General features: G+C 36.4%; 1 protein-coding gene across 5 annotated transcripts in view; it reads left to right on the forward strand.

Moving 5' to 3' along the window:
* The window catches only part of LOC127659387 (protein diaphanous homolog 2-like), a 609426-nt gene that overhangs the window by 534381 nt on the left and 55444 nt on the right, over positions 1-19601 (forward strand). For 4 of the 5 annotated variants that reach the window (XM_052149176.1, XM_052149180.1, XM_052149177.1 and 1 more), the window contains 2 exons: positions 6928-7020; positions 8352-8402. In XM_052149176.1, the coding sequence (XP_052005136.1) occupies positions 6928-7020; positions 8352-8402 (144 nt within the window). The remainder of the gene's footprint in view (positions 1-6927; positions 7021-8351; positions 8403-19601) is intronic. The other variant, XM_052149179.1, reaches the window with a different exon arrangement.

The following is a 19601-nucleotide window of genomic DNA, read 5'->3' on the forward strand; positions in this document are numbered from 1 at the left end:
TGAAAATTACTTAATAGAGGGACCATAATTTAGACCATACAGCAACCTGTTGACAAGTATATTAAAATTGCATGTTAAATCTAGTTAAAAATAGTCAAGCCATGTCAATACACAGTGGTTTTCACGAAATCAACACAAGAACAACAGATATTTAATATTCTTTATTTATATGGACCAATGCAAATATACATAGTGGTAAACAGCATTATTTTGCTCGTATATTTTTACTAAAACAATGTAAAGCATGTAAAATGCCATATATTATGTGGCGATGCTGCAAACAAATGGTTGAATCAGTGGTTTGAACTGCACTATTGAACTGGACAGTTTGAAATAGCTGATTTGCAGAAATTGATCAAACAGCTCTATCAGCGTTTTTGCTACTGAGATTTAAAGCACAACAATATTCCAATACTTATGTCTAAGGGCTCTCTCGCTTAGCAACTTGTGCAGTCTTAGGGAACTTAATGGTCAAAAAACAATTCACTTAAAATGTATTGTTATAGCCACAGTGTTTGGTAGATTCACATATGCAACAAAATGATATCAACTGTGTAGTAAATATTAAATTGTGTAAGTCTTTTATTTTATTTCTTATTTGTTTCTTTGAAGACTGGGATTAGAACTGTTAGCCCTGCTCTGTTTATCAGCTCAAAATAAAACAAAACAAAGTAGGGCAGAGTTATGTTGTATCATCTCAGGGGTTTGCTTTAAGTATCTGTTCTTTAAATAATATTACATTATTTCTTCCTGTTTTGTTCTTGCAGTAGATGATGTGCTTTTATTACACTCCCAGCTGATGAGACAGAAAAATAACATAGATCAGATGTTCTAGCAGTTTCTCTAAGATCCTTGTGGAGAGATCATTGGTCCAGCTGGTTCTAGTGGAAGCATGGCCCAATAGGACATATATAATGGAGCAGGCATGGGCTGCTTAGGAGCATGTTTCCAGTTATAGTAATTTTCGTTCTTCGTGCCTGAGATCCTCTGAACCCAGCCTTCCCAGCTCTCCTGCCCTGGCCATTGCAGATGATGAATTGTGCTATAGTTAAGCAAGAAAATAGTAGGACAAATTTATCAAAGTGTCAGGTGCCCCTTGTGATGTCTAGGTCTCCAAAAAAAGAAGGAAATGAAGGAGCTGTAGAGAATTCTCTGGATTCATGTTGCCTCAAATAAATGTTTACCTTCCCCCTAAATACCCTGCTTGGTCGTTAGATGGATGTGGACATGTTTTGGGGACGCTAACAAACTTTCAGATGCAGCTACTTTAGGAACTATTATTGCTTCCAGAGGACAATGGCACATTAGGTGGACAGAACCAGTGAGAAGCATGTCCAGGTTTAAACCAATGAGCAAAGCTATCAGCCAAGGTGTTGAGGAGCAATTAGAGATAAGCCATGCTTGTTCTGCTCTGGTTTGTTCTGGAACAGCTAGTTTAATTAGCTTGATTTATTCTGGGTAGCTATTAAACAGAGCTTGCTGTGTGAATTGCTTCTTTGATTTTACAGTAATCCTGGATAGGGTTTCAAGTAGTGCTGCACGATTAATCATATCGCAATCGCGATGTCAGCCTGTGCGATCATATGACAGCAAATGCTGTGATTTTATTAAATAAATAAATAAAGTGCATGTGATGATGTGTGGGCGTGACTGCCCATTCTCTCTGAAAGCTGTTTGCCCATTTTCTACATCACTAATAAAGATGACCAGTCAGTCTCAGTTTAGGGAGTGGCAAGTGTGGTCATGTCATGTGAGTTTCCGGTGTTCAGCATGGAAATCAGGTGAAGATGGATGCAGAGCAGACCGACACTGAACTGGTGGTCATAAAAAATAACACAGAAACACAGATCACGGCTTGGCGATATGTCTTTATTTAATCAATAATTAAAGTTAATATAATACGGGAGTGTGGCATGTAAATAAGCACAAACTCCAAAACTGTCATTCTCTGTGTGGTCAGAGCTGCTTCAACCAGTCGCGGATGAGACCAAATCTGAGCGGGAGTCGAGATCGGGAGAGATTTAAAGTTCCGCCGGCTGATGCACACACTAACCCGCTCATCTCTCACCCCCGCTGTCTGCAACTTGGCAACGAGATCATCATAAAATCAATCTTACGTGAAAAATAACATTAAGATTACAACAACAGTAAAATGTGTCTATATATACACAACAACAGCAACAGTTTTAGTGGTTTGATTAAGTGAACCACACTTTTATATCCAGTTTCCTTTTCAAAAGAGTTTAAACAAAGTACATGTTACATCATGCTTAAATGTCTTAGTTTGTTTGAACAATCTTATTTTCTTGAAAATAAGAAGATCAGCATTAACAGATAAAACTGTAATGTCTATAAAGTCGATGAATCATCATTGTGTAATTAGATAAAATACGATTCTTAATCGTGTTTAAAAATAATTTAATAATAATTGTATTAATAACTCCAGTGAGCAAGCTGTAGGCGACTGTGGCAAGGAACACAAAACTCCATAAGATGTTGATTAATGGAGAAAAATAACCTTTGGAGAAACCAGACTCACTGTGGGGGCCAGTTCCCCTCTGGCTAACATCATGAATATAATGTAAATATTACTTATGTATAGTTAAAGTCATGGTTTAAAATGATTAAACTAAGTAAGTGTTAAGGGTCAGTTTTTAAACATCGATTTTGTTTTAACTGTAAGATTAATGATCAATGTCTTTGAAGTCCATCCTGCATTAATTGCAGAAGTTCACATAGATGCAATTGTCCTTGTTAATTGGCTGATGAAGGCTTTTGTTGGCAATAGTTAGTCTATGCATTCCATTTCAAGAGCGCAGTCCATCAATAGACCGAGGTGATGCAGGTGGAGTTGGCATCAGTTCATCCTCTGAAGTCCATCATAATAGACTGAAGTGTGAAGTGTTATCAGTAATCTATTTGTGCATTTTCCTTGATAACCAAGCAAGTTGACGCATGATACCATTTGTTTTTTATATCGCAATCGCATATCGCAATATTAACCTCAATAATCGCAATATGACTTTTTTCCCAAATCGTGCAGCCCTAGTTTCCAGTATAAAATGATACATGAGACAAGACAGAAATGAACACAAATCATTTTATTTTAATTTTATCCACACTCCTCATTTGTTTGTGTGTTTTCATTTTTAATCTTAATGTTTTGGCTTTGTTTAAAGTGTGTGGTTGTATAAGTGGAAAAAACATTCACTCACTCATTTCTGCCATAGTGTAGAGTGTGTGGCATTTTCTGAAATTAATTATGTAGCCGTGTCAACTTTCTTCCTCTTTATAAATTCAATTTGCTGTCTGTCATCTACTTTGAATGTGTGAGGAAACAAAAGATTGATTAACACGCCTAAACTGCTGCCTAAAGCTACCGGCATCTCCGCCACTGACGTTTTCTCTCTGCCAAGGCAGACGTTGAAATCCCAACCCATTCACTAAATGTTTCCCAAGAGTGGCTCGATCATGTGCACACAAGGATTGATGAAACGATCCCACACACAACAATAAGTCAAGATAATGATTCAAGTTTAAAATAATGCCTCTGCTGGACTACTATGATGTAGTGGGGGACCCTTAGTCTCATTAATGCTGGGTAAAGATAGATGACCCAGATAAAGGACCAAAAGCTTATTTTTGAGCCCCATCATTGACCGATGCTTCTGCACCACATGCTCATGCTGAAAGAAATCTTTACAAAAGTTTGCATGCAGAGGTCAGAGTAATGTAATTAGTCAAGACTGTTGGTTTCATCTTAGTGTCCATATAAAAGAAAAAGTTTATTTGAAAAGGTTTAATTCCTACATATGGACAACTGACATGGAATACTTTTGGAAAGTTGATATGTCCTGCAGTGTGAAAGACATTTATTATTTTATTATTTAAATGTAAAATTTAATTATAAATAATAATTATGCAGTCAGCTTTAATGACCTCATATTAATTGAGATACTACACTAAATATATGTACTCTACTTTATAGATTCATGTATATTTTAACTTATAGTCTTGATGTTTATTCAAAAACAAAAAACCTCCATGGACATGTTAGGATTCAACTACCCATATTATTATCAGAGAAATGTATATATAAGTTAAACAAACTAACCAAAAAATCTTCCTGAGCTTTTTTTGTTCTATAGACAGAACCTCTGACCTCATTGTCTTTTAGAAGTCAAAACCCATTTGCAAACACATAGTACTTTGGTGGCACGTCTGTTTTCGAGGTACATCCCACTGTCTTCGAACAATAATAAAATGCCCCTGTATTGACTGTCTCCACACTAAATCTTGGTAAAGAGCACTTAGCTCCCCTGTGCAAGCCGCAGAACGAATACCTGTCAATGGCCATCAGTGAAAACTTTCATCCTCCAGCTCCTCTCCATACGTTAGCCTCCACCTCTAAGCGTTCATGCCTTTAGGGAGCCACACTATTCGCTTTACCTTCTGCCCCATTTGCCTTTGTCTCTGCAATTAACTTTTATACTCCCACTCTATCAGTTTGTTCGGGCCTGACATGGATTGGGCCTACTTACAAGCTGAAGATCAGCAAGTAACAATGCATATGCACATATTTGTGCTGAAAACTGTGTGCAAACTTTTTCACAAAGACATCATCATTCATTAATAAATGCATACTTCTAAATTGTTACATTTTGAATCAGACTCCCAAAAATTAAAAACATTAAAAAAAATATATATATATATATATATATATATATATATATATATTGTTTACAGTGGCAAGAAAAAGTATGTGAACCCTTTGGAATTACCTACATTTATTTATAAATTTGTTAAAATGTGTTTTGATTAGGGCTGTCAATCGATATTTTTTTTTTAATCAAATTAATTACATGGTGTCCCGATTAATTAATCGCGATTGATTGCATATACAAATATTTGCTGAGAAAGCCCCTCATATAACAATTATTCAATATATAAAGATTATACATATTTATATCAATATATAATTATACAAAGTTATCTGTAAATATTGAAAAATTATATATATATATATATATATATATATATATATATATATATATATATATATATATATATAAAATAAAAAATATTCAGATAATTAAAATGCATTACATTCTTGTGGCAGAAGAGTTAATCATTGATAAGACAATATAGAATACTTTAGAATACAATGCATTGTTTACTACCATATTATTGATCATAAGTCAAATATTGGCACATAGTTCACAGCAATCCATTTCACAAGTGAATTTGTCAATCAGTTGGAGATTTATTATGAGGGCTTTTTTACGAGCCCATCAATCTACATCTATGTCAGACGTCTCAGGTGTGTCGCATCATAAACATAAATTTTTTAGTTCACTGTTTCAAGTTAAATATAGTTTAATACCGAATCTTTAAGCACATCTTGAGATCCCTTAGTTCGCATTTGCGCTCCAAGTGTTTTGAACGCAAGAATGTAACGTATATTTGTGTTGTTCTGCCTACTGAAGTGTTTTTTTCACTGCATAAACTGTGCGTTGCTCATACAGCTGAAGTTTCACTTACTAAAGTAAACAGGTGGTACTACAAGCTTGCATTTCTCAGGAATCTTCCTTATTATGGTGCGATTAAATGCGCTAAATCTTTTAACACGTTATTTAATCACACTGAGTTAAATCGACAGGCCTAGGTTTGATCTTCATCTAACTTACAATAATGAACAAACACAGTCTGTTTGAACTAATAACACACATTATTGTATTTTCTTGTACATATCGAATACATCATTCAAACATTCACATTGTAGGTTGAAATTTTGAAGTCTACTAGTTGACTAGTCTAAAAATAAAGAAACCCTCAGAAAACAGTCCAAAAACATTATGTTTTTAAGCAACCCTTTTAAAATACTTCCAACAGCCAAATCTCATGATGAAATCACATAATCATCATTGTAGGCTACATTAAATATATATTAATATATAATATATATGAATTAATTAATGAATTAATATATATAAATAAATGCATAACATGCATTTAATGAATCAATGTTAGTGAGTACAGGCATAATTATTGAAAACAATGAAGTGAATAGAGTAGGACCAATAAAGCAAACCTAATAGCCTTTTCTAAATTGAAATCAGCAAGAAAATTAACTTTACATATTAAAATAGTCAGGACATTGTTGAAATTAATTCACTGGTAAACCAAGATTAGGAGAAAGAAAAAAATCCACTAGAAAGTTGGGCATGTTATCCTATGATCTAATATGACAGCTGTTCGATTAAGAACGTTAAAAAATAACACAATGTGAAAAAATATTTTCGTAAATGTACAATAAACCTAATGCATTTTTCTAAACATGACATTAGGTTTATTGTACATAAAAGGGTTTAACCCATAAATGTAGTAGGCACATTGTTGAAAATAGCCTTCTTGATCAGTAGGGTAAAAATAATTTGCATAAAATAGTCATTTTGTAGGCTACTTACTCAAAAGCATAAATATTTGATAAACAAAATGAATATGTCAACATGGTACGGTGAAAGACGAGACCTGACTCACCTGAGGTGAGTATCCTGTGCTTGAAAAAGCCAGCTTATTGGGAAAATAACTTTTAAGCACGCACAGATTTAAAGACTCAAATGTGAAAACATCCACAGAGAACTTGCAAGACAACGTTTTGGAAATCCACTTCCCATATATCACAAAAGTGATTTCCATAGCTTTACTCGATGAGCTTGTGGTATATGCTCTTATGTTAGAATGAATCTGTAAGGATACATTTGAAAATTTTTGATTGCAAACTATTTCTGTGCACATAAATACAAAACTTATGCATTTATTATTGAAGGAGACCCAGTTTGTGGATCTGTAAGTGTGAGTTGGAGTTTATGTGAGTGTGTTCTAAATGAAACTAAGCTCTGATACTCCACTCTGTCCTCCTTCCAGAAGGTGATGAGACAGGCGTGATGGACAGCCTGATGGAGGCCCTGCAGTCTGGAGCAGCCTTCCGTGACCGCAGGAAACGAACCCCACGCAATGGTAAGACCACTTCCTCCATCTGTATTCCAACTGACACAAACCACCATCACCTGCACCTTTTTTTGCTTTACATTTCATCACGCCTTTAATAACGTTGAACCGAAGTACCATTTTCCTGCATACTTTTAAAATTTAGCTCACTTTATTACCCTTCTTGGTCTCCGTTTTGAAAGTTTTCATTATGTTTTCATATTGGATTCATTGCTGCATTACCATTCATAAGTCACTGATTACAGAAATTGATTGTAGACTCTGGGTCCTTGGAGGATGGTTTAACATAATCTTAATGTTAACATATTCCATCCCGCCATGATGAATTGAGCAGACCCGGGGGGGAGGAAACAGACCACCTGCTGTAGGTACTTCACTGAATTAAGATGCCAAGAACGGGCAGACATGTGTCTATAACTACTATAGCTTCCCAGCACAGTTACAGTGGCCTCAATAAGTCTTTCTTTTCCCAAAGTCCTTGTCCATGCATGCTTATAGTGCATAAACTTGCTCATGTCATTAGAAATACCCCTGGTATGTAGTGATCTAAATGTTGGGAGAACATCAAAAAAATCCAGCATCATTATCTAGAGAGCCATATAAGAAAAGAAGGCCAAAACCATATTACTGCTCAGTCCAAGAGGAGAAAATGTGTGAAACATTCAGATCACCAAAACAATCTATATAATCTCAATATACAATGTTGCTAGGGGTTTACACACCTGTCACAAAAATCACACTTATGCCAGGATCACTGATTTGTCCCTGTGCTGCTTAACTTCATCTCATCTCACCAAAAGTCCTTGCCATGGACGTGTCAGCCCGGGGGTTTACGAAGAGGTCATGAATGAGTAAGGTGTCATGCTGTATGAAACGTGTCTCCCACTCAACAGTGCTGTAAACGCCCCAGAGTTTGCGCCCCCGTCAGAGCCTTCCAACCACCACCGGAGAGAGAGATCAGCATGCTCACAGCTCACCTGCTACATCCAGCACTGCGGCCCAATCTCCCTGACATCTGTTTGAATAAAACTGACATTAAGGAATGAAGAGAGTATGGAGATTAAACCTCATTTTCTGTGCAGTGTTCTTTTTCTCTATTCTGTTTCATACTTGGAATCTTCTGTCTCTCTCTTTCTCTCTTTCTCTCTCTTTTCTCATTCAGTCTCTCTTTTTCTGATGAGCATGTGGGCTGAGGTTTGACAACACTAAGAGTTTTGGAGTAGATAATTGGTTAAGAACTCCTGAAATACCTCTTGTTTGACGACTCTCCTTTTCTTTTTTCTCTCTCTCTCTTTCTCTCTGTTTTCCATCTGTCAATTTCCACTTCGTCAATGTTTCAGGTGATCAAAGCCCTTCCTGTACTGCACCTCGGTGGCCGGGTGCTAACCATGGTAACAAAATGAACTTATGTTTGCCTGCCTTTACCCTGCGCTCATCCCTATAACATTTGCTTATTGCCCAGACTCAACTACATCTGGGTCGAACTCTAAATAAACTATACTAAGCTCCACAACTGAATGGGCACATTCAGGTTTCAAGCTGCTCTATTAGATTAACAGACAGGCAGGCTTAAAGGCGCAGTCACACATACCTTCACATGGCGAAATTCTGATGGCGAAATACTGTCATCTCAATGGGATCTGCACGATCGTGAAATTGCGCAATGGACTTGCAGTGGCAAAGAATTTCCCCTTTGTTGAACTTCTGTGAATTCGTTGTGTGGGCAGTGTTTTATACACAACAAGAATGAATATTCACAATGGACAAAGGACATCATATTAGCGTTGAGTTTTATTTTTATCCAGTTTCACATACTATAAAGTGCAGCATTAAAAAAGAGGCTGCTTGACAGTTATATTTTTGCTGGTTTCACACGTGCTCAACATTCACCCATGCCATCTTGGCCTGCGGAATTTCGCCATGCGAAGTTACGTGTGACCGCACCTTAAAGATCTATATTTGGCTGCAGTGTGAACAAAGCATTTGAAATATTTGATCATTGCTCTGCATATTTTGATGCCTACTCTTACAGCATTTCCAACAGGATTTTGGTTAATGCTGCATTTTTTCACAGTAAGTTGTAACATTTTCTTCCTTGTTAATGTGTCATAATTCTGATTTGGCTATTTGATCACATATGTAATGTAGGTTGGCTTCAGCGAGAGTGAATCAGCCTTTGATAAGAAATCTAGGAGACCAATGACCTCTGTGTGTCAGTAGTTGGAGCTCAGTCTAGTTTCTCTACTTTTTATAGCCATCTTACAATAGATGCCTAACTAGCACACCCTTGCAGTGATATGACGCATGGCAGCACGTCCACGCTTGTGGAAGGCTCATCAAAATTATCTGTCTGAATGGTCACTGATTTGCTTAATCCTCATTCGCTGTTGTTATTTTTCTTTATTTATTTTTTTCCCTTCTAGTCTTACTGAAAAGCTTGCCATTGTGTTTGAGAGTCTCATCCCATGCATAGAGCACCAAAAATATAAACTTTTAATAGATTCTAGCCTTTCTCTTCCCTGGCCTACTTTGAAGCAGCTATGATAGAGCTTTATAGTGCACAGTGTCTAGAGCGCTTGTGTATGTGTATGTGGGTCTTTTATATTGTATGTGCTTGAAATGACTTGTTAATGTGTGCACGACACACTTCCTCCCAGAATCCCTGTGAATGGCACTGCAACACATATGTCTGTGAAAGGCAAATTCTATACCACACTGAGCTCTATGGTTTATATGTATATTATCTATGATGTCAGTGAATTCTAAGGTGCAATATGTTTTATCTCGTAGTTTTCTACTGATATGTTGAATGAACTGTTCAGGATATATCTATGAATTCAAAATCTGTATCAACAAGGTTTCAACATGATATAATACCCTTCAGTGTTCAATGTTCCTGAGTGGAATTTGAATGAATCAGCATTGATATAGAATTTGCATTGGATTTTTGCCCCAACTCTTGAGCACACAAACCTTTTTGCATGTGACTAGAGAGAGTCATCAAAATTTGGAACTCATTTATGGATTTTTGCATGAATTGACTAAGTGATAAAATAAATCTTTCGTTTAAGACACTTTAAGACATGCGTCTGTGAGAAAGGAGCTATTTGAGGAAGTTTAGACAGACATCTGCTTTTAAGGCTCTGTTGAGATATTATGATGAGACATGAAACATAAGATGAGACAGATGAGATAAGATTAGACAGCTTTTGCTTTAGAATGTAGCTTTATTGTTCTAAGCTTTTGTGGCCCAATACTGTTTGATAAATCAGCCCATTACATTTATAGTAATTGATCTTATAAAAAAAATTATTCCCAATTGATAATTTCTGAACTACTAATTAAGACATATGATTGCTTAAAGGGAAAGTTCACCTAAAAATTTGTATTCAGTCTTTGTTTACTCACCCCAGTGTTGTTATAACCCCATATGATTTTCTTTCTTTTTCTTAACACAAAGGATGTAATTATGAAAAATTTTTGTTCTCAGTGATGTCATACAATGGCAGTTTATGGTGACCACCTCTTCAAGCTGCAAAAGGACACAAAAGTATAATTCAGAAGTCTTATAATTTATTTCATCAGACTTATGATTGTTATAAAAGCATACGATGAGGTTTGGTGAGAAACAAACTGGAATGTAATGTATTATTGAGTAAAAATGCTCACTGACTGTTATTCTCTTTTGGGCATTCATGAGAAACACATTTTGCTTCGACTAGACCACCAGCGATATTAAAAACAGAAAGCCAACATAGTTGCACACAATCCAGAGAACAGAACTTACAAACATGTTTGTAGTGGAAGAATAGATGCATTTTATTGTCCAGTCTTATTTGTTTGAACCGGAGTCAGCAACCAAAAAGTGTGATGGAGGAGGCTGAAGGTAGCTACCAGTACCACCACTTCCTATACGCATATTAAACCATCTGTATAGGGCACCAACTCCCTAGGGGGGCACCATCTTACCCGAGAGTGCACCAGAAACTCCACTGGCTACCCTTACTCACACGTTATACGTTATTCAAGGACCTGAAAGCAGTAGCGGAACACAGACAATCACCTCGTGCTTGCATTATGCATCACATTTTGGACCGGTGACAGTTTATAGTGTACAGGATTACGGGGTGCAACAGCAAATATAGAAACCACGCAATCGACAGAATGTCCTGTTGCTTGTCGCAGCTGCTTTGTACAAAATACTCTGATTAACATAGAAAAGATAACTGTTATTGTGTGTCATTTGGTGTCTGAGTAGGACACGGTGTGCCTATAGCCCCATCTCTCTGTTTGTCAAAAAAAAATATCTTCAAACAAATATGTCTGGACATTTAAATGCATCTATTCTTTCACTACAATTTGTAAGTTCTGTTCTCTGGTTTGTGTGCAGTTATGTTGTGTTTTCTGTTGTTAATATTGCTGGTGGTCTTGATGTATGCTTTCATAACAATCATGAGTCTCATGGAATAATTTGTTAGACTTCTGAATTATACTTTTGTGTCCTTTTAAAGCTTGAAGAGGTGGTCACTATAAACCATTGTATGACATCTCTGAGAATTTTTCATAATTTCTCCCTTTGTGTGAAGAAAAATAAAGAAAGTCATGTAGGGTTGTAACAACACTGGGTGAGTAAACAATGACTGAATTTTCATTTTTGGGTGATCTAATCCTTGATAAACTACTACAGAAACTACTTTATTTTTGAAGTTTAATATGCAGAGATACATATAAATAAACAGTTTATAGGTTGCCTTCCCAAAAAGTGTCAACACTGTTGGCACTTTTGAAAATTGCTCCGCTTGTATGAGAGGCCTAACATAGCAACATTTGCTCAACCAATGGCATGTGTTTTGGGCAGTACTTCTTGTTGGAAACAATGGAAAACCTATTTGAAATGTGGTCAAAGTTTGTGCGGTTAGCTCATTCAGAGACTTAAGTTTTTCATTGTCTGCCACAAGATCTAATATAGAGTCTTTATTCACATTGCATAAAGTAAATGTAGCACCATCCAGTTTACATACTTCTGGAGCTGCTTGCGCAAGCCAAGCAACTGCCGTTGAGATGAATGAGAATGCTAACAAATAGCTCTCCAAGATAGTCTTTAGATTAGATAGAGTAGATGGATTTTAGGCTTCCTTTGTTTGAAACTACAAACTGCAGCTTTAAACAAAGTAGCTAAAACGCTAAAAGTTGCTCTTTAAATCAATACCCTATTAAAGAAGATCCTTAAAGCAAACAAAATAACATTCCCATCAACTCTAACCAAAATGGTTTAGTCATTTAACATTGGCAGCATAGTTATATTAATCTTGCATGTAACAATAAAGAAACCAGCCAAACATGACAAAACGCTAGGCTTACAATTAATACTAATTAGGCTCTTTAGCACTGGTGCATTGATGTAGGTCTGCATGCTGCCGCCTTAGGGCAGCAGACTGCCTTTTTTACTTGGGTAACATGGTAACACGACCATGAGCATGCAGTAATTTTAGCTAAAGAAAAAAACTCAACCACTGTTTCAGTAGAGTAAATAGTAAATACGGTAAATAGGTAATACATTTTAATAGTGTCACAAATATTAAACTTAAGGGATGAAATACAAGGAATGCAGGACCAATTTTGTACAGGTTCCTTGGTCAGCTATTGCCTATATTTTGCTATTGGGATTTTTAAAGGCTGTCAGAGCATCTAGCTTTTCTTGCAACAATATTACAAAGGTACAGTTGCTTACCACACAGTAGCAGGAAATTACTCATAGCACACAATATTTTTGTGACTTTTCTTGGTCTTCTGTTGTTGCTTTGATCTGAACAATCTTCAAGTTCACACATTCTTGTTTGAAAACTCAAGCTTGTTTAATTTCATTGTTGGATTATCATAGACAAGTCTAAAAAGACTGGTGATGTTAGTCTTTGTATTAAGGTTAAACCAAATATGGTGATCTGGCTTTCCTCACCCTCATAGGATTATCCGTGACTATTTACAGCCAATGCATTTAGAAACTTTTGAAGATGGATTTTAAAATTGTCTTTTTGTCTGCGCTTTAAAGCCTGCAAAACACATGCTTGTGTTTAAAGCACAAATCTCAGAGGTAACCTTGAAAGTGGTATTTTGCAAGGAAGCCTTCTGCCAGTCCACTCTAACACTAAAAGTCTTCTGTTTGAATGCCAAGGGTGCTCTGGGAGATTGTTGGACAGAGACAGGTAGCTGCTCATACATCCTTGGCATCGGTTTCTTTGGTCGCAGATGAAAGCCACAGGCTGAGTAGCTCTTTCATATGGGGCATCCCAAAAGACACATCAATCAGATTTCAGAGGGAGGGCAGTCTTATTTATTTACTGCCTTTCCAAGTCATTAAGATGTCTAACCTTCCCTTCCTGGGCTTTCACCTTCACTCTTTCATCCATCAAAAGTTTCCCTGGGTTCATTGATTTCTGTTTGACTTTGATTTGTGGCGAAATATATTATTAAAAACAGATGCAATGATATAATGCATGTCAGAGTTATGGTATTGGAGCCCCACTATCTATTCTGCTCCGGGTCTACTAGTAATTCACCCAGGCAGAGGAAAAAGTGGGCCTAGTATGTTTAATGAAGATTAAATTACCTATTTTCAATCATGAAATTTTTTAATCAGAATAAATCTATGAAGTAGCCAATGAGAAAGACAGGAGGAGGACAGCAGAGACTACGAAAGCCGGACAAAGATTAAGTTTTTTTTCTTTTTTTTTTCGTTCTCTTCCCTTTCCGTGTCACATGGTAAATGATCTCTCCATAATTTGTTCCTTACCTCTGCCTATTAATGAGGCAAAGCCTATTTTTTTTTTTGTTCTCACTCCACATGTTTTTATGTCATATTACTTCCTCACAATATTGACAGAAAAACATCCTTTGTTAGCACGATAATTAATCTGTGTTATCAAATCACAAACCTAATACTGTGATTGTATATCCCTGAGCAATTAATCCTTCATTCCTCTTTTACCACTTCCCTTTTACTTCCACCAAACCAGCCATATAAACACTTTATCTTTGCACACAAACAAATTATCACACCCACATCCATTAGATAGTAGTTTTGCTCTGTAACACTTTTCTCCTGACAGCTAAGCTCTCCAAACCTCAAGCACTCCACTTCAGGGTGTTGATAGATGTTATTCATGCAGTTCACCCCAAGGCGCTCCTACAGCAACACAGGCTAACTTGATTTGCTCAGGGCTGAAGGGACCAGAGGGTAGTGCACTTGGCAATGGCTTGGAAGACTTAGTAGATCCTAGATATCAATAAGCAAAAGTGCTGCACAGTGTTGTGGTGACAGTTTCTTGAAACGTATCACCTGTTCCTGATAGATAAGAATATATTGCTTTAGAAGAAAGGGTGGAGCTGAATAGTAGGGGGTTGGGGAGGATGAAAGGCTGAGAGACCATGGAAAAAATTGTTAATTTTTTTTTTTTAAACCAAAAGTAAAGATCTGTTGATGTTTAGATGGATAGAGAAGATTGGAGAACTCTGTGAGGATCATCAGTACATGTGAGGACCCATGACAGAGATAAAGATGAGTAATTTATGTAGTGTTTGAATGCCCACAGTGCATATATCTGATGCATATAAGCTGACCGTGTAACACGTCCATTCTTGAGGAATAAATCAGATCTAAGTGAAACACCATGGCCCTGAGTGGCTCCTTTCTCTGTTTGTCGATGCATGTCGGCCTGAGCCATTTGAATTCCAACAAGAGCCTTTCGACCTCTAAAGTCTGGTTAAAAGAAACATATGACTGCTTGTTACCCTCACACTGTGCTCACAGCGTTGGTCGTAGATGTGAGGAGTCCAAGCTCTGTGTGTGTGCGGAGAAGGCCAGGCCGGCTCTCAGCAACAGCCCTTTCAGGAGGAAGTCAATTGTACAGTACCATAAAGGACCTCAGACTCGGCTGCTTTTGTCTGCTGCCTTTTCCCGCAGCATGAGGGGAGCTCCAACCGATGTAGAAACCAAACACTAAAATGTCGTCTTGTTTAGTTTTTTTAGCACAAAAAAAAACATACTGGTGTCACATTTACTATTCTGAATGCTTTTAGTCTTTACGGTTTTTGGATGTTTTTTGTTGCATTTTTATAATCCCACCCTTTTTTGTTGCTTTTCACAGTCACTTACATAAAGTGGAAATAAACGGCCCTTATGAAAGGTCACCTTAAGTGCTAATTGTCAATACTGGATCAATTTGCCAAGACAAATATCCTTCAGCAGCACATAATTGAGTGTCTGATCTGATTTTAGCCCTGCATATTTTCACTATGGAATTGATTTCACTCCCAGCTTAAGACTTATTAATATAGCTATAACTCACTTCAGAAAAAAAAGTGAAGGCTCTATTTCTAAAAGCAGAACCAGAGCTTTTTATAGTGAACATTAATTCAAAATTGACCCTATTTACTTTCTTAATACATGTTCCTGGTCTTATTGTGGGCAAAATGTCAAAAGAAAACAGTTTTCTAGCAGCCCGTGTAGAGGTTCTTGGGTTTGTTGAAGACCAGTCGTGCTGCTGCATTCTATATACTTTGCAGAGGCCTTTTAGCTTTTTTAGGAAGGCTGGCTAAAAGAGCATTACAGTCATCCAGTCTAGATATGACAAGAAACTGAACAAGTTTTTATGATGTGGTCAGTGAAATTGAGTTGATTGATATCAGAGGTTGTTACTGTGGGATCTTCAGGATGGAAAGACAAGTAGAGCTGCATGTCATCGGTTTAACACTGATAGAAAACGTGTGTGCGTGAATGATGGGTCCTAGTGTTGTTGTATATTGTAGAAGAGATGTGGGCCATGCTCTGAGCCTTGATGTACCCCAATAAGTAGCTGATGTGATTTGGACATCCCACCTGATAGATTTGATAAAGAAGTGTTACCATTTCGATATATCAAAATGCTCTCAAGTGTAAACTTGGCATTCAACCTCTGTTTCTTGGTCATGATCTTGTATCCTAGCAGGTTTAGACTCAAATAAATATGGCCTAATTCCTGGCACAAATGTTCATCATCTTTATAATAAACTGCAAACTCTTATTCAGTTTGTGTGCTATTCTAATAAGGAATGCCCACTTTTCACAATCTAATCAAATCCCGATGGATAAAATCAAGCCCAGCTATATATTGTTTTTGCTCTACATTGTTTTTTCTCCAATATATTTTTTTCCATCAGAAATATGTTATGTTATGTTCCATCAGAAATATTTTGGAAGGAAAACAGATTATGAATGCCACTGCATTTTAATTTTAAACACAGGGTGCCCCCTATCCCTAAAATATTGCTCTGATAATACTCTAATGGGACATCCACTGCTACCCTACTGTGTGCTCGGAGTCGGAAACCTCTGCAGAGTGAATTAAGCCATAATTATAATAAATTATATATAGAGAGAGAGAGATAGAGAAAGAGAGAGCTCTAATATAATCAGTGCAGGCCTAAATAAAGTATTATTCAGCAGGCCTTCGGTTCTGCTAGAGGAGAATAAAGGATGACGCTTGCTTTTAATGCCATTTTTGGTGGCACATCCCACAATTTCCCAGTGTGAAGTGTCTATTACCACAGACAAATAGTGCCTGAAAAGTGTCTGCATTTGTGTTTCCTCATCTATCTGAGATCTGTCAGGCACTGTCTTACGTTTTTTATTTGCAGAGGAGAATGCGTGTAAAAGTAGGTATGGAGAATTTTGTGGACATGCAACAAGCCAGAACTCATTTTATGAAATGTCTTCATGGAATAGAGGAGGGTTTGACAGAAAATACACTGTAAGTTTAATGAATTCAGTAACATAAATTGGACATACATGAAGCATGCAGAATTACATGGCACTTGTAAAGAATCATTGTGCCAGTTTTATTGGAGGAACAGGACAAATAGGTACTGTGCTGTTTGTTTTTCTCCCACTTATTGCAGCATAGAGAGGGGAAAAAAAAATTCTTTAGTACATTTCTGTTACGCCTTGAGAGGAAGATATTAATTCAAGATGATGTAGCCTAAGGGAGAGTAAAAATACACTTTCTGAACCTCTAATAGAGTATTGGACAGTCAAGCTCATAGTATCTAGGAAATTATAATTAACTAATAAACAACTCGGCACTGAGAAACACTATATTTGAAGATACTCCAGAGACATTATCTCATCTGCTCAAATGTGGCCAGTCACTGCTAAATGAAGAGTTAGAGTCTGGTTACTTTTGTGTTGAAAGTGGCTTGTTTGTGTTCATGTTGGAAGGGGCTTTTAAGTGGATACACTCACACTGCAATGTGAGTCTGATTTGGAGGAGTCTTGCAGAGTTTGTGCTCCACACTGCCCATGGTAGATTTTGTTCTATTACACTGTTTAAAAAAATACCTCAATGCTTTACAGTGTTTGAGAAAGGGCACTGGATTTAAACACATTCTGCACCTATCCCACCACTATCGTTTAATGAAAAAACTGCTGGGCTATGTCTTTTATTCATCTTCTGAATTGTAACTAATATTTTATTTATATTATGTATATGTAATCTTTATTACTCTCAATATGATTTATCACAATTGTTGTGGGTGCACTTAAAATACCTTTTCCCAGTAAAGTTTTTTGTCTAAAGAAATAAATCTTATTTTTGAAAACTATCTTTGAAATTATAGAAAATAATTTCTATTTGCTAATTAAGGCAAGTCACTCTTTAATGGTTGCCGTCATTTTAAAATCACCTGACCAGCAGTTAATACGTACAAATTTACGATGAACTTGCCTCAAAGTCTGACATTCCCCAAGAGAATATCATCTTATGCTGCACATTGGTCATTCTATGTTAAGATCACATAAAATGTTATGGGTTAGGGTTTCCATGGTCATGAAAATCTGGAGATGTTTGCTGATTTTCCTGGAAAAGTAAATTAAATTAATTGATTAATTAAGTCATGGAAATTATTTTGTCATAGGTGGGGACAATAGAGAGATTCTGTTTTATCGTTTGTTTAGAAAGATAAAAAATGAGCCTGAAACAAACAGAGAATTACCTATGCTGCTTTCATGTGCTATTAGAATTATCCAGTTTTCCACTTCTTAAGTTGTAATTACAAGTATGTAACATTCAAGTGCTTTGTTGACAGAAAGAAAAGAAAACATTAAGGATGTCAGGTTCATTCTTGCATATTTCTTGGGGAGCAATTACTTTGCATGCGTCAGCTTGCCTTGCTGACGATAATGAGATTTTGGTCAAACACATGCTATTTTCGGTGTAAGAAATGTATAAATGCATGAAATGTTACTGATATATGTAAATGTATATGATCGAAACAGCATGTAATAATAATGTAGACGAATTTATAAAAATTGATAAAACCTATAATTTAACTACAAAAACCTTACTCTGCCATGTCAAAATTATCTCAATAGTTTCCCAGTCGTAATTACAACTTAAGAGGGCGTTAATGTGCAACTTCTAAGTAGGAAACTCGTATTAATGAAGTCATTACCCTTAGTTGAATTTGAGAAAAGTTTTACAAGCAATTTAATTTCTTTCATTCAGGTTAAGTCCGTTTTATTTAGCCAACGTAATTTAGTTGGATTAGGTCAAATCAGTGTGCCAAAGTAGTTTTAATTTTTACTTTATTAGGTCCATCAAACTAAATGTACTCATTTTTTATTTAATTTGTTTTCTTGTGCTGGTACATGCAAATCAAGCATCACTTAAAAGTGAATGTCCATCCTCAACCTAAGCACAAGTGCCAATCTTCAACCCAAAACTCCAGCCTAACAGACACTCTTTTTAAACAGCAATACAACAAAATATTAACAAATCTCCTCTTATTTTCATCTTGCTCAAAAATGCATAAAATAAAACTGAATTTCAACATTTGTTCATCCCATCCAGTCCCATGCAAAGCATGCTGGGAAATGCAAATCCCCTGCCCGGTTTTATCAATGTTACAAAAAGTATTCATGTCATCCAAACTCAAAGGTAATGCAAGTAAACTTCAATTTTACTAATTTAATTGGATTGAAGGCAATGAAATCAAGTTGTGTCAAAATGTTTTAGAATTGTGTTGATTTAGTTAATTTGAATTAAATTGAACAAGAAAAAAATGTCCTTTTATTTTCTTCTTTTTTGAGTGGTTAAACCCCAGAATGAATATAGTAAATGCTAATAGGCTGTGATGACTGCAAAACGGTTGTACTTTGCACAATATTAGGAAATGTATCTGTTAAAAGGCAATTCTAATCTATACTAGTGCTAATAATAACAATTAATATTAGCATTAGCTTTACTAGCTTTGCCTTTTTATTTTTTTGCCAGAGGGACCAGACTGTTAGATGTGCTGAATAGGGCATAAGTTGATGGCAACATGTAACTGTGGGGACACACCAGACATTAAATCACACTGACGGCTCTCAAATCACTGACAGTGCAATCCAGAGACACACAGCACAATTAACACCACCACTGCCTCTTTATGGAATCCTATTAAAGAGATAGAGATGAGGGAGAAGTAAAGAGAAAATGGTTTTTGAAAGACAAAATTATGAAAAGAGGGAGGGAGAACCCAGCTGAGAGCACAGAGAGGTCCAGATCTGGATTCCT

This window comes from Xyrauchen texanus, chromosome 19 (genome assembly GCF_025860055.1).
Source record: "Xyrauchen texanus isolate HMW12.3.18 chromosome 19, RBS_HiC_50CHRs, whole genome shotgun sequence".
Lineage (NCBI taxonomy): Eukaryota > Metazoa > Chordata > Actinopteri > Cypriniformes > Catostomidae > Xyrauchen > Xyrauchen texanus.